Genomic DNA, 16,167 nt, shown 5'->3' with positions numbered 1-16,167 from the left:
ATCTCGGTTTTTTGTCCCATCCGAATGACTAGACAGCTGTCCTTGTCAGGCCCTCCGTTCTGCATTACTGACAACGGAGAACCACACCGGAAAATCTGGATGAACTTTCTCGGCCAATGCAGGGATCGAACACCCGACCTCCAGGCTATAGCGAGCGTTCAACCTAAACTGTTCCTGGCAGAATATGGTACCTTTTACTCCCTTGCGTGCTATTTTTTATACCCATTTACACTAAATAGGAAATATTTTTTTTATCCAAATATACTTAAACACTTTTATTTATTTTTCTAATACTTAAAAAAAAATGTTCTAGAATTTAATTTGGAGAAGGAAAGAGTTAATATTATGACAGTATCAATTTTGAGAAAGGCACCGATTTCAATTTTTGCAAACGCATGAGTTACTCGGGTTCGGCTGATCCATATTATTACTTTATATACAATATTAATGGCGTTCCTCTAGCGATAAATTACGATTCTATATACATGTACACGTAAAAAAAAACATTGAGAAAGATTTACTGTTTGATTTAGTTTGAAATATAGACCGAAGCTTTGTAGTTTCTTTGAACGAGGTATAGTGTTATATTATTTCATAACAGAAACGTTAGAAAATTAAAAAATTAAAAAAGCAGGCAGAAATGGTTTCACACTGATCATGATAACTTCCGTCTTTGACCACTTTCACTCCAGCCACGGAAGTCAGTAGTCCTTGGTTCTAATGCCTTCCTTTGGGCAGGTTTTGTAATCATTTGCAGCTAGACAGTAGAGTGAATCAAACCAAAAAGCATAAAAAATCTAAGATCAAGACGGCCAAAAGGCAGAAAACAAAGCCACTGATGCTAGCGCAATACAACCTAACAGAGGGCAACAATCATAAGTTATAATACATATAGACAGATTTAATAAGATTTGCTTTAGTCATTTTCTAATTAAAGCTGTTAGATATTTCAAGAAGGAAACATGTAAGAAATTTTAGATAATAGTAATACATGTAGGCCTATATATAGGACCTATCATATTCAAAATAACTCTAGGCTCATCTAACCACTGTACACCAAGAATGAATGGAATGAAATGGGGTTTAACGTCCTACTGTTCTGCTCCTAAACTGGGCTAATGAAGACAGGCATACGCCATACAGTGTGCTATGAGGGAAATTTTGCCTGGGCAGCGTCGCTACAACCTACTCTTATATCGAATTCCAACTGCCAAGGGATCTTTTACGTGCATGCCAATGTGTACACGGGACCTCGGATTTTTGTCCCATCTGATAAGGGGAAACCACGCCTGAAAATCTGGATGAACTATCTCGGCCAATGCAGGGATCGAACACCCGACCTCCAGGCTAGCGAGCCAGCGTCTTACCCACTTAGCCATCGTGATCCCCCACACTCCACTGAACACCAAATGAATAGATCAAAGCACATGTGATATTAAAATTTTTTACATTTTGTACAATCTGATTAAGATACAGATCTATATTTCGTTTTGTTTTTTTATACTTTCGATGGCCTCTACTACATGGGGGGTTGGATGGCTGAATGATTAGCATGCGCGTGCTGTATCATAAAGTCTGTCATTGAGTCAACTGGTGTGGTTTCAAATCCCCAGTTGTACATGGCAAGGAGTAGGGTCACCTGTCCAACCTCGTGGCTTTTCTTCAGGGCCTCCGGTTTCCTCCCACTGCTAAAGACCCCTATGCGCAAGCGAATTATGTAAATAAAATTAAACCATGTGTTAGTCCCAAAATGACCTAGTTTGTGTCGAGTGGACGTTAAACTCCATTTCTCTCTCTCTCTCTCCTCTACTACATGAAGATCTGACCGGTTGTACTGGAAGGTCGTGTCAGGTTTCGTACATGCGGCTTTTGACCTATGATGCCAGACATTAATTAACCAATCACCTTTGACGTTTCTAGTGGTTTACCCACAGTTCCTTGAATCAAATGCCAAGAACTGGCCGTAACAGACCGTTTCATTGGCTAATCCCTCACTTTACTTAGACCGTGGGTTATATAACAACTCTTCCAGATCCAAGTGTTGTGAAGACAAATAAAACAAAATTTTGAACTATAAAAAAACAAAACGAAATAGTGTTTTAATCAGATTGCATTTTGTACAATCAAATTATAATTGTAAAGTTTGCATGTATCATTTATTGGATATTGTAATTTTCATATTTTTCAGGAGAATTAAGACAAGTTAGTTTTTATTACTGGTACAAACAAAATAATGGAAGAAAACGAAGAAGGTTCCCATCAATGTGCTGTTTGTGAAGAGGTATTTCAAAATTATGATCAACTCGAGAAACATTGCAAAGTTCATGTTAAAGTGGAGAATGTAAATAAAAAATTTGAAACTGCTGAGGAGTCATCTTCCGAAATGAATAACTGTAGTAAAGGGAGTGAAGTAACGTTTGATATAGGCCCTACAGAAAACCAAATTATAGAGCAAGCAACAGATACACGAGCTGGTATCAAAGCGGAAGTCGAACAGAATGCGGAAACAATGGATGAATCAGAGGAAAATCCAGATGAAACCCACCAGAAACGTGCAGAAACTTTCAACAAAGAGATGGTTAAAATCCATGAATGTGACATTTGTGGAAAATCTTTCCTCAAAAGAGGTTATTTAACGACTCACAGAAAAATCCACACAGAGGAACGTAAATTTAAATGTCACCTTTGTGAAAAAGTTTTCAATGTCAATGGTAATCTACAAAAACACCTGATTATTCATTCAGGAACTCGTCCGTACACATGCGAATTTTGTGGTAAATCCTTCAGTGCGAATTCCACGTTACAAAAACACACCAGAACCCACACGGGTGAAAGACCATTTAAGTGTAACTACTGCAACGCTGCGTTTAAAGAATCGGGGAGTTTGTTCAAACACACGAGAATCCACACGGGAGAGAAGCCATATAAATGCGAAATTTGTTTCAAATCTTTCGGTTACAGTTTTAGTTTACAAAAACACATGCGAAGTCATTCGGGAGAAAGACCCTACTGTTGTGATATCTGCAATAAGGCGTTTAGTTGTAATGGTGGATTGCAAAGACATCTACGCACTCACACGGGTGAAAAACCCTTTAAGTGTAATGTTTGTGGTAAATATTTTACACAGAGAAGTGATTTAATAACTCATGATAGAATTCATACCGGTAAAAAACCTTATAAATGTGCTGTCTGTTCCAAAGCGTTTAATCAGAGTAGTAATCTGAAAGCACATAAATGTGGCAGTTCTCAGACTGAATAAAACTGGAAACAGGAAAAAGGGTACTGAACCCGAAACGTTGAATTATTAAACAATCCTTTAACTCTACAAGTCTGTTCGTGTACTCTGTTATGTGGCAGTTCTCAGACTGAATAAAACTGGAAACAGGAAAAAGGGTACTGAACCCGAAACGTTGAATTATTAAACAATCCTTTAACTCTACAAGTCTGTTCGTGTACTCTGTTATGTGGCAGTTCTCAGACTTAATAAAACTGGAAACAGGAAAAAGGGTACTGAACCCGAAACGTTGAATTATTAAACAATCCTTTAACTCTACAAGTCTGTTCGTGTACTCTGTTTGGCGGGGATTCTTTAATTTTATTCTACTGAATAAAACTCTTAGGCCTGAAAAGAATCTGTGAGGTTTCTCCTTCGCATATGATTCTTAATTTATTCAATTTTATTTTAAATGTTTGATGTAATACCTAGATTCAGGAGTGTTTATATTATAAGGAGTAAAACAAAATTACGTTGTGAGGAAGGTCTCAGAAACAGATTCTGGTACCCAAGTTTTACTGTCTATGCAATGGTTGTTTTTTTTAATTATTATTTTATTATTTATTATAAATTTTAATGAACTATGGTATGTTGTTTTACCAGTACAGGTACATGTAAGTACATGTTTTACCAGTACCGGTAATTACATGTATGTTTCCAAATCCAGCTATCGGGTTGATTTAATTTAAATACATAATTTTGGATTAAATTAGAACTGAAACATTCACGTGCTGGTGTAAATGAGACATAATGCTTGTGTACATGTAAATCTATTACTGTAAAGAGTACAGTTTATTTCTGTATTAAATGACACAATTGGAATTAAACATGTCCAACTAAAAGATATACATGTTGAAAATTAATACAATCAAAGTTACAACATTGGTTAAATTAAGCATCCTGAGCTATCTGGGATTGTTTGTTTAAACATACATGTACATTATGCAAGAGTTAATTCTGCCTATTGCAGGTCTTTCTTTAGGCCTGAAATGTTATAATTAGACATTTATTAACATGAAAAGACTGTAATCAACTCTCGATGCCATCTTATGTGTCAGATTTTCATTGGATTTGAATCCGATCTGCTGCTCAACACTTATTGATGAATAAATCCAAAAATGGATAATCAAGACTATGTTTTTTACCCATACCGACATTAGTAAGAAGCTAGGCCTAAAATTCAATCGCTAATATCTCTGTTCAATATGGAGGAATTTTCAGCATATTCTATTTAAATTATCTAGTTTTTAACTATTATAGTGAGAACAGCCAGCTTTTTATCTGATCTTCCATAATTCCCCTTTAATTATTGACATGAGATCAAATAGCAGTACCTATAGAATTTCTATACCATGTTACACATGGGATAATGGTTGTTTCGGCAATATGTACATAGATGCAGTTCACTTTAGTAACCCATCAAATTTAATGTGGTCGGTACTGTAGCTTTGTTAAAAATGATTGACAAAGCATTCATACATGTAAGAATTGCACATGATACCTCTTACCATACAACACATAACTTTATGGAAGCGCACATGCATGTGTAATTGAAAATATTCGATTGAATTATCCAAATCCCGCAAAAGCGTCAATAGTGTAAACGTGAAAATTATAAGTGAAATGAAATGTGGTTTAACGTCGTCGTCCCTACTTTTCTGCACCGACCGGGCTAATGAAGACTAGCATACGCCATGCAGTGTGCTGTGAGGGAAATATTGCCTGGACAAAAACTTACTCTAATTTCTGGGGGGGTTGGTTGGCCGAATGGTTAGCACGCACGCGCTGTATCATATGGTCTGTCATTGAGTCAACTGGCGGGGTTTCGATTCCCCGGTTGTACGTGACAAGGAGTAGGGTCGCCTGTCCAACCTCGTGGGTTTTCTACGGGTCCTCCGGTTTCCTCCCACTGCTAAAGACCCCTACGTGCAAGCGAATTGTTGAAATAGGGTTGAAGCATGTGTTAGTCCCGGGGTGACCTGGTTTGTGTCGAGTGGACGTTAAACCCCATTTCTCTCTGTCTCTTATTTCTGGGAGCCACTGTGGTTAAGTGGGTAAAATGCTGGCTCGCTAGCCTGGAGGTCCCTGCATTGACCGAGAAAATCATATGGTAATTCATATTTCTTTACAAGTTCATCGGGATATTTCAATGTGGTTTTTCCCTGTTAGTGGTGCAGGACGGAAGGCCTGACAAGGACAATTGTCTAGTCCTTCGGATGGAATGAAAAAAGGATCCCTTGAAAGTTAGAATTCGATATATGAGTAGGTCATAATCTCACTGCCCAAGCAAAATTTCAAATTTCGACTATCAAGTGTTCTTTTATGTGTCAGCGGGACTGCGTTTTTTTGTCTCATCCGAGATGTAAACAGGCCTAGCCCTAATCCCAACCATAACCCTTACCCTGGATCTAGCCCCAGTGCTTATGTCAACAATCACGTGCCCTAACCTTATTTATATCTCAGTGACCTTGACAAAAATTGAGCTGGCCTTAACAAATAGATTTAGCCTTGAAAAGTGGTGTTTATGAGAGTCATTAAGCTCAGTATTTTTCATTTGACAAAATAAAAACCTCTCTCCCACATCAGATTTCTAGGAAGGTTGGTCTCAGAGAGAGAGAGAGAGAAAAATGGGGTTTAACGTCCACTCGACACAAACTAGGTCATTTCGGGACTAACATATGGTTAAATTTTATTTCAATAATTCGCTTGCGCATAGGGGTCTTTAGCTGTGGGAGGAAACCGGAGGACCCGGAGAAAACCCACAAGGTTGGACAGGCGACCCTACTCCTTGTCACGTACAACCGGGGAATCGAAACCCCACCAGTTGACTCAATGACGGACCGTATGATACAGCGCAGCGTGCACGTGCTAACCATTCGGCCATCCAACCCCCCTGGTTGGTCTCAGAACCAGAATATTGTTTTTCTGTATGGTATAAGTGATATAAAGATGGTAAGAGTACACAGCCTCCTGCTTAATACCTTACAGTTCTAACTTGGATGCCAGGAAATTAATCTACATTCATGGATGGTAAACTCGGTCGTGGGGAAGGGGGGGTAATGGCCACCAGCAACTAGAGCCATCTGTTTCAGGTCTTCAATAAAATCAAATAATTTCAGCCAAAACCTTTATTGCAGTCCTTTATAAAGAATTTAATATCAATGATTAGAGAGAATAATACTATATATAAACCAACATCACCTGGCCCCGAGTTCACAAAGCATTTTCAGACTAAAGTTAAGAATTTACGCAAAATTGTCCGCCTTAATTAAACTAAAATATAGCCCATTATAAAACTTTTGTTAATTTAATGTATCAAATACATCAATAAGAAACTTTGTGCAATGTTTTGTGTTTTTGGATGAAAGATATTTCTCATAAACAGTGATTGAAAGTTGAGTAAATTCTTAACTTGAGTCTGAGAACGCTTTGTAAACTCAGGGCTAGCTTTCGGGTATTCAATAACATCAATTTGTTTCAGCTAAAAACTTTATTGCAGGCTTTTAAGAACAAAATTTAATATCAATGATTGAAGAGCATAATACTATAATAAAGTTACAATATATAATCTATAAGCTAGAATCACCAGCTTTTGGTTCTTCAATAAAAATTACAATATCGATGATAAGATAGCATAATACTATAATCAAATTATTAGGATATATAATCTATAAGGTGGATTTCCAAAATTAAAGGGCCGATCTTGATTATATTGTGGAGAATAAAACTGCTAAATTCTTAAAAACCTCTACGTTAGGGCTGAGCATCTAAATAAACATGATACGTTTTCATACAACTTAAACCTGCCAGTCTTCATTCCGAAATGGAGACCGGCGTCCCAAGCTGTATTATATGGTGTCTGGATAAAACCAGACTTTTATTTTTGAAAATAACGTGTAGGCAAAATTTACAGTTCGTTGTCTAGTGAATATTCACTGCTGATCAGTGTGGGGTGTTCATAGCATTACCAGTCTGATTTCATATGGCCGATAGTATAGTTACCTCCCTTGAAATTTGAAATTTTGAGTCAAGGTAAATACACCATTCCTCTATATTTTGGCATTTCAATTTCATACGTACACAAACTTTTATTTCTGAGACTCTGTTAAAATCGAGATGGTCCCTTTAAATTCGTCAACAAAATCAAATAGTTTCAGCTACAAACTTTATTGCAGTCCTTTTTAAAAATGTCAATAATACTATTAAAGGGGTAGAACCACGATTTTCAACAAAGTTTCCATAAATTTACAAATATATATTAATAAATAATCCCCTTTGTAACACAAGCAAAAATTATTTTTTCGCTTACAAAAACTTTTTTGCTTTTAGTTACAAAGGGGATTATATGTGAATGTATATTTAGGATTTATGGAACCTTGTTGAAAAACGTTGATCTTCCCCTTTAATAAGAACTCTCATGACTGAGAGGAACTAAGATGTGCCTTAGTAAAGTTGGATTCTTATAAATCTTCTACTACGACTTTTAAATGTCAACAAAAATAAAAAAATAACATTAATATGTAATAACATTAAGATATACTACAATATAACAGCTGTAGGCCACTAACATTAAGATATACTACAATATAATAGTTGTAGGCTTATAACATTAAGATATACTAATTAAGATATACAATATAACAGATGTAGGCCAGTAACATTAAGATATACTACAATATAACAGTTGTAGGCTAATAACAAGTAAGATATACTAATTAAGATGTACTACAATATAACAGTTGTAGGCTAATAACAATATAACATTAAGATATACTAATTAAGATATACAATATAACAGCTGTAGTCTAATAACATTAAGATGTACTACAATATAACAGTTGTAGGCTAATAACAAGTAAGTAAGTCTATATATGTAAGGATTGTCATCAAATATTTATTAAAAATAACATGATTAAACCAGACTAACAAAAGTTACACTAAACATTTTATTCTACAACAGTGATTCTCAAGCGGTGTGCTGCAAAATTTTGAACGGCACACTAAGAAAATACAAAAAAACCCATGTGATCCCAACTGAGTATTCACTGTTGTCTACTAGTAAGTTCATAGCTATGTTTTTCTTATTTAGTTTGAGTCATTTTATGTGTCTATGACTAGTCTCTGTCTACGGTTGTATGCTGTTTGAGTTACCATGTTTTTATTTTGCCAAATTCAAATATTTTTCATATTTATTTAGCCAGGTGTGCTGCTATTATATTCATGTGTCCCCAGGTGTGCCGTTGACAAAAAAAGGTTGAGAATCACTCATCTACAAAATTAATGAGCTCACATATACAAAACTTAATGTAAAACTGGCGCGTGGGATGTAAGTGAAGATAACTGAGCCAAATTATTAGTTCGTAACTTTTTGTTCATATTTATTCGAGAAACAGGATTTATCTAGACTGCTCGACATGAAGACATAATCTATTGCTCTCCAATTAATACATATCTTAATATTCTCCTGGGGTGGGGGGCAAACATTTCCAAAAATATTTATTGTTGACAAAGTCGAATTTTAGTACATCAGTAAACGAAAAACAAAATAAAAATAAGAACAACCTTTTTTAAATCTCCCCTGATAGTATCATCAAGTAGTCACCTAAATATCAAAGGTGTTCATGAACATAATTTCGGTATAATTCTTATTTCAAGTTTTTCAAGTCTTGGATACCCCAACCGGAGAGATCCTAGATATGACACCATGCAGTATACTATTAAATAAAAGTTGTATTTAAAATAAAATGGTTAGAAAATAAAAATATAGAGATATGTATAGTGGAGATACAGACAAGAGAGGTAATAACTGAAACAATGTCAATACATTTCTTTAAATCACATCTAGAAGTACAATTAAAGATACATTAAGGGAAATTAGATAGAGCTGGCAGTTCTCACTATAATAGTTAAAAACTACATAATGTAAAGGAAATTGATCCACTCTGAACCGAGAATTTAGCGATTTGAATTTTCAGCCTAACCTCGATTATCATTACTAAAGTTGGTACGATAAAAAACATAGTCTCGATTATCCATTTCATGACTAAATCATGAATGAAAGTTGAGCAGCAAATCGGATCCTAATCCAATAAATATCCCAGGCTAGCGATGACATCGAGAGTTGATTATTGTCTGGATAAGTTAATTAATGTCTAATTAATTATTTAGATAAAGAAAGACCTGCAATAAGCAGATTTAGCTCTTGCATAATGTATGTTTAACTATTCATAACAAAACACAACACACGTTATAAATGTATATAACTACTTCTCTATTATTCAATAACGACGTTTCGTAACACATACATGTCATTAACTTGAAAATGTGACGTGTATGTGTTACAAACGTTGTTATTAAATAATAGAGAAGTAGTTATATCCATATATACCTGGTGTTGTGTTTTGTTATGAATGTCAAAACATTCGTCGATCATTTTCTGTTTGTTTCAAATCCTGGCAAATACCAAATATTTTTCATACTAGGATCTAAAAGCCATATTACAAGTTCCGTAAAGTGACATACAGATAAAAGTGATCTGAGAATGTGTCATTTTGAGTTGAAGATTATAATCATAATATCAATAAGAATTTAATTTAAAATAAATTTACATGGAATAGAAAAGATATATCAGAGGTAGCAAGCGGGGGAACCGTGCCGGAAAATCCTGATTAACATTCTCAGCTAACACTGGGATCCAACATAAGATCTCCAGGTTAGCGAGCCAACCTCTTTACTCACTGAGTCACTGCGGCGCCTGCCAGAAAGAAACCAACAAAGGCCGTGCAATATAGGCATATATCGTTGTTGTAGAATGCCACTTTAATTTTGATTCAGTATATTAATCACAGAAATAAAGTGGAATAATGAATCATTATAAAATAATAATAATAAAAACCAGCGGCTGCCAGGCAGGATACGCCCACATTTTCGAGAGATGGATAGAGAAATTACGATTCAATATGCGCGAATATCGAAAGGAACTGAGATCTTTGTGTTATAAACTTAAATTTCAAGTTTCAACAAAATCGGATAAAAATTGTGACCTCTATAGGGTCCACAAACTTGATATACCATATTTTTACGCTATTTGAGAAGGAACGGCGGCCATTTTGTCTGTCAATTTTGGGTTGATTTTCACGAAATTCGAATTCAGTCGTCCTTAGGGTGTAACAGTGTTATAATAAAATATAATAATACAGTTTTTTAAATGGGATAAAAATTATGACCTCTATAGGGTCCACAAACTTGATATACCATATTTTTACGCTATTTGACAACGAACGGCGGCCATTTTGTCTGTCAATTTTGGGTTGATTTTCACGAAATTCGAATTCAGTCGTCCTTAGGGTGTAACAGTGTTATAATAATACAGTTTTTTAAATCGGATAAAAATTATGACCTCTATAGGGTCCACAAGGTAAAAACGCGATTTTTCGTACAATGAAGTTACAGTCTGATACATGCCAATATCGAAAGGAACCGAGATCTTAGGGTGATAAACCTATATTTCAAGTTTCATTGAAATCGGATAAAAATTGTGACCTGTAGACTGTTCACAAACAATTGTGGACGGACGTCCGGACGGACGGACGGACAGGGGCGACGACAATATACGTCCACATGAAAATGTGGGCGTATAAAAATGAAAATCTTAAATTATTCTCATTCTTCAAAATCCATTAAAAAGCAAATGAAATTTACATTATCATTATTATTATTATTATTTATTATTATTATTTACAGTGCGTCCTTTCATATAACATGTTCAGAGGCACTTTACAAAGTGACAATATAATCATAAATAAACAACAAGATTATGGACATGTTAACGATTGTATACAGAGTCAGTTAAAAGCCTGATTAAATAATAGTTGTTTTTTTAAAAGAATATAGAGATGTACAACATCTTAAACTAAATGGTAGATTATTCCATAAAACAGGTGCTTAACAACATTCCCCAATAAAATATAATCGATGCATTATACATAATAAAAACAACACATATTAAAAAATACATAGCAAGTGGTTTTATAAATATAACAAATTTAAATCTCAAATAACACATCCACGCATTCATGAGAAATACAAAATTTCATGAAATTCTGGATCAAAAGGCGAAATAATTTAGGAATTACAAAAATATACACATCACATTCTAGGAAACAATTTACGATATGCTAAATACCAATTTATTATATTTAAATTTATCGCTCTATAAATAATCTTTATTTTTACTATTTTCCTTATTTTAGGTACAAGAAATTCTACTATTTTCTTATTTTGAGCATTTTCCTAATTTTAGCTACAAAAATACTACCATATTTTTAAATTTAGCATTTTCCTTATTTTAGCTACACGAAATTCTAGTATTTTTTTTAGCATTTTCCTTATTTTAGCTACACGAAATTCTACTATTTTTTTAGCATTTTCCTTATTTTAGCTACATGAAATTCTACTATTGTCTTATTTTTAGCATTTTCCTTATTTTTACTAACAGTAACAAAAATGTTTTGTATTTTTACTAGCTTCTTTATTGTAACTATATAAAATTTTACTATTTTTATTATTTCTAATAAAACAAACAAAATGGCAGTATATAAATATAATTAAACTCTACAGGCCCGTAGCTAGCGGTTAAGGGGGGCAGCCCAACCAATGTCACTCGGCTTTATGGGGCACTCATACTGATATGGGCACATTGGTCATTGGATTCGTATTGTGTTCAATGGAAGAGGCGCGGATCGGCACCTAGGGGGGAGCAGCTGCCCTCCTTGCCCCCCACCCTTCCCCCCACCTAGTTACGGGCCTGCTCTATCCTGATTTCAATATTCATGAGCTACTTTGTAAAAAATATAGATACAATATAGACTACATATACATACACCTAAATATTACAAGAATAGATTTTATCTTGACAATCCATGTAATGACCAATCTGATTACAACACAGATCCTAATTCATTTCGGTTTTTGTAGTGGGAGGTCACATCAGGGGTCATACAAGCAGCTTTTGACCCTATGATGTCAGATATTGATTAATCAATCAGCCTTGACTTTTCTAGTGGTTTTCCCACAGATCCGTGCAGAGCACGCCAAGAAATTGCTGTAACAGACCGTTTCATTGGCTGTTATATAACAACTCTTCTAGATCCTAGTGTAGTAACGACAAGTAAAACGAAACGAAATAGGATCTGTGTTTTAATCCAATTGTATCATATTTACAGATGTTAATGTAGTAACCAATCAAAAATAACGGAAGATAAATAACAATCAGTTTTAATTAGATTGAGTTATTATACTACTGAGCAGACATTCCATATACATTCATCAAAGACAAAAAAAATCAAAATTCATTTGGCACTTTATCTTATACTCCAATTTTGTACCCAAATTTCAATTTTCTATTGAAAAGTGAAGTCTGTTTCATCACGTATGGCATTTGGTTTGCAATTGCATACTCAAACCCAACTTTATCACCTGATACACTGTGAAATTTCGGATCTGCTGTTGTACATAATTCATGCAAGAATAAAATGGATATCTGTATCTTACAAGGTCAAGGCCCAATTCCCACTTGCATCAATCCAATGAAACATCCCATCAAACAGAGAGAGAGAGAGAGAGAGAGAGAGGGAGAGAGAGTTTAACCTCCAATAAACATTAACCAGGTCATCTCAAGTAATATTGTATAGTTTTAATTCAATAACTTCAGTTGCAGGTGAGTTGGAGGGGGTACCCATAGAAAACCCACAAGGTTAGTCAGACAACCCTACTCACTACAATCTTGGGATCAAAAACCGGAAACTTTGTGATTTGTAGCAACAGGTGTTAGATCCACTCTAACATGTGTTAGATCCACTCTAACATGTGTTAGATCCACCCTAACATGTGTTGGATTGAAAAAAAAAACTTTTTGTGTTCAAATAAAACAAAACTGCAAGATTGAAACAGAAGAATTTCATACGATTGACGCCAGTGGGAATCAGCATAAAGTCAAAAGGATAGCCCGAGAGAATATTAAAGCTGGGATAGCCCAAGAGAATATTTTTATATATTGTAACAGTCTCAAAGACAATGTAGGCCTAAAAGATTTTCATTTTATCCTGTAGGAGAATAAATTTGGGCAATATATAGCTGATATTGCAGCTACTTTCAATCTGATTAAAATACAGATCTATATTTCGTTTCATTTTTTTATACTTTCGATGGCCTACACTACATGAAGATCTGACCAGTTGTAGTGGGAGGTCGCGTCAGAGGTTATACAATCGGTTTTTGACTCTATGACGTCAGATATTTGATTAATCAATCAGCGTTGATGTTTCACCCAGTTCCTTGCAACTCACGCCAAAATATCACTGTAACAGACCATTTCATTGGCTAATCTCACACATTATCCAGAACGTGGGTTATATAATAACTCTTCTAGATCCTATTGTAGTAAAGACAAGTAAAACGAAATTTTGAACTATAAAAAACGAAACGAAATAGGATCTGTGTTTTAATCAGATTGAGCTACTTTTTAATAACAACCAATGGAATCTCATCCATTGCGTTCTGTCTTTCAATCAAACTATGTCTTCGTCTGGTCTCATTTGACGCATCACTACTTGGACTTTCTAAAAGAGTGGTTTTCTCGTTCGTATCTTGGGTTTCAGACGTTTGACCATTTGAAACAGCCTGATCTGGTATTTCATTTACTGATGGCAATGAATTTGGTGGCTCAAAATGAACTCTAGGGGTTGACATCTTGCTTAGGTCAACAGATATTGATCGAGGTGTTTGTTTATCATTATGACTCCCCTTGGTACGTTTTCCACATACATCTGTCTGATCTTCGTCCCAGCTTTTCGTTCTCTTTAATTCTTTATCGTAAGTCTGTGACATCACCCTCTGTAAATTACGGTTCATCCGAGTCTTGTCTTGGAGTAAATGAGAGCGTCTCTTCCGGGGATCACTGATCAAATTCTTGTCAAACTGCGAGTGTCGAAGCTGAAATAATAAATATGATTCTATATTAATCAACTTGATTAAAAAATTTAACAAAAAAGGCAATGACCTTTACAATTAACCAGTTAAAAAAGGAGGGAAAATCAATACAAAGCTGTCGGCTGTGTCGACTTGCCCGAAGATGACATCCCTCTTTCTGACGATTCAGCTGTGTCAACTTGCCCCAAGATGACATCCCTCTTACTGACGATTCGGCCATTTAATGATTTAATTTAAAAGTGGAGAAGCGAGGGTGAACCCTGAATAACCAGCAGGGTGGTTATGAATAATAAACAATCAATGCATAAATATTGTCAAAACTACAGTGATAACTCCACTCAGAATAAAGTCATTTGAATGAAATTTTCAATGTATTCATATTTCATTATCTAAATATTATATAGTGTATCTTTAACCTAAGTTTAAATTTGGGCCAAGTGCGACCCTACTTCTTGTCACATACAACTGGGGAATCAAAACCGCGCCAGTTGACTCAATGACAGACATTATGATACAGAGCGTATGTGCTGCTAATCATTCAGCCATCCAACCCTCCTCTTCATATAGAGAATTGACCACTGATCTGCACTAGTTCTAACACAAATACTTGAATTCAAATAGTCTTGGATTAAAATTACAACTCAACTACTTGACCATTTGCTTTAAATTTACCCATTATGAAAAAGAAACAACCATTCAAACAGTGTTTCAGCTTTTTGATATTTTAATGTTAAAACAATATTTCATTTCTAGAAACAAATACTATTTAAAATATGCTACTAGATGTCAGGAATCTCAAATTGGTTTTAAGAAAACTAAGGTTTGGACAGCTTTTATTTATGTCCATAACAAAACACAACATAAAGTATATATGGATGGATATACCTTTTATGTCATTATAGAAAAGAGCTTTTTAGATGTACTTACAGTTCTGGAAGCATGCATAGATTGAAGTAAACTTCGTAAACCATGGGCGTCGATATCTTGACCTTGATCTGTTTTTCCTTTTCTCATTACAATACCCTCTGTTTATAGAAATAAAAAAAAGTGTGGAGACATAAGACAAAATAACTCCACACTCTATATTCTTTTTTTACATACTGTACTTATATCCACCTGTGACTCAGGCATGTGAGAATAAATTCCATATCTTAATCTTATACTCTACCTATTTTCAAATCTTTAATAAAAGTTCACCTTTCCAATAAAGAATATTGCTGATAATTGTATAAATTGTATCAATGACACTTAGTAATTGAACTGGAGTATACAGGTCATAATTCTATGGAATACAATTAAGCCATGTTTCGACTAGGCTTCTCTAGTTATTATCATTGACTTATATCTCACTTCAACCAAAATGACGGTTATATAACAACTCTTCCAGATCCTAGTGTAGTAAAGACAAGTAAAACAAAATTTTGAACTATAAAAAACGAAACGAAATAGGATCTGTGTTTTTATCAGATTGGGTTGATTGGTTAGGATGGTATATGGGTGATGTTTTTCAAATAAATATACCAAAAAGTACATGAAACTGTATTTTGAAGAGCTGACATTGTTGGAAAAGGCTATTCTCTATTTAGGATATACATTATGCTCCTGTATCATAAATCTGTAAAATTTAGAGTAAATTGTTTCAATGGCATTTAGTAATAATAACTAGAGAATCCTAGTCGAAACATTGTTCAGTAACAAGCAGTAATTGTATTCCATAGAATTGTGACCTGTAGACAATTGTATAGTTTATATCTAAAACGGTTAACTATACATGTGTAGACCTTATGGAGAGTTTAATGAAATACAATAACCTGATTTTAATAATGATTACAATTGACATTTATCCAGAAAACCAGACAAAATTAAAATGACATTTAGACTTGATGCGATTTCACGATGCACTT

At 34.6% G+C, this 16,167-nt stretch overlaps 1 protein-coding gene across 2 annotated transcripts; it reads left to right on the top strand.

Annotated features, from left to right (window-relative positions):
• The first annotated feature begins 449 nt into the window (after positions 1 to 449).
• LOC126827805 (zinc finger protein 239) lies at positions 450 to 4,363 on the top strand. 2 transcript variants are annotated; one of them, XM_050557365.2, is made up of 2 exons: positions 450 to 574; positions 2,189 to 4,363. In XM_050557365.2, the coding sequence occupies exon 2, from the start codon at positions 2,234 to 2,236 to the stop codon at positions 3,257 to 3,259; it is 1,026 nt and encodes a 341-aa protein (XP_050413322.1). In that variant the 5' UTR covers positions 450 to 574; positions 2,189 to 2,233; the 3' UTR covers positions 3,260 to 4,363. The 2 variants fall into 2 exon arrangements, with proteins under 2 accessions (XP_050413322.1, XP_050413331.1); XM_050557374.2 differs by lacking the exon at positions 450 to 574 and adding an exon at positions 641 to 964.
• Positions 4,364 to 16,167: the final 11,804 nt, after the last annotated feature.

Source organism: Patella vulgata, chromosome 1 (assembly GCF_932274485.2).
Source record: "Patella vulgata chromosome 1, xgPatVulg1.2, whole genome shotgun sequence".
Taxonomy (NCBI): Eukaryota; Metazoa; Mollusca; class Gastropoda; family Patellidae; genus Patella; species Patella vulgata.
Note: the sequence above shows the minus strand (reverse complement) of the source record. Positions and strands in the feature narration are given on the sequence as shown.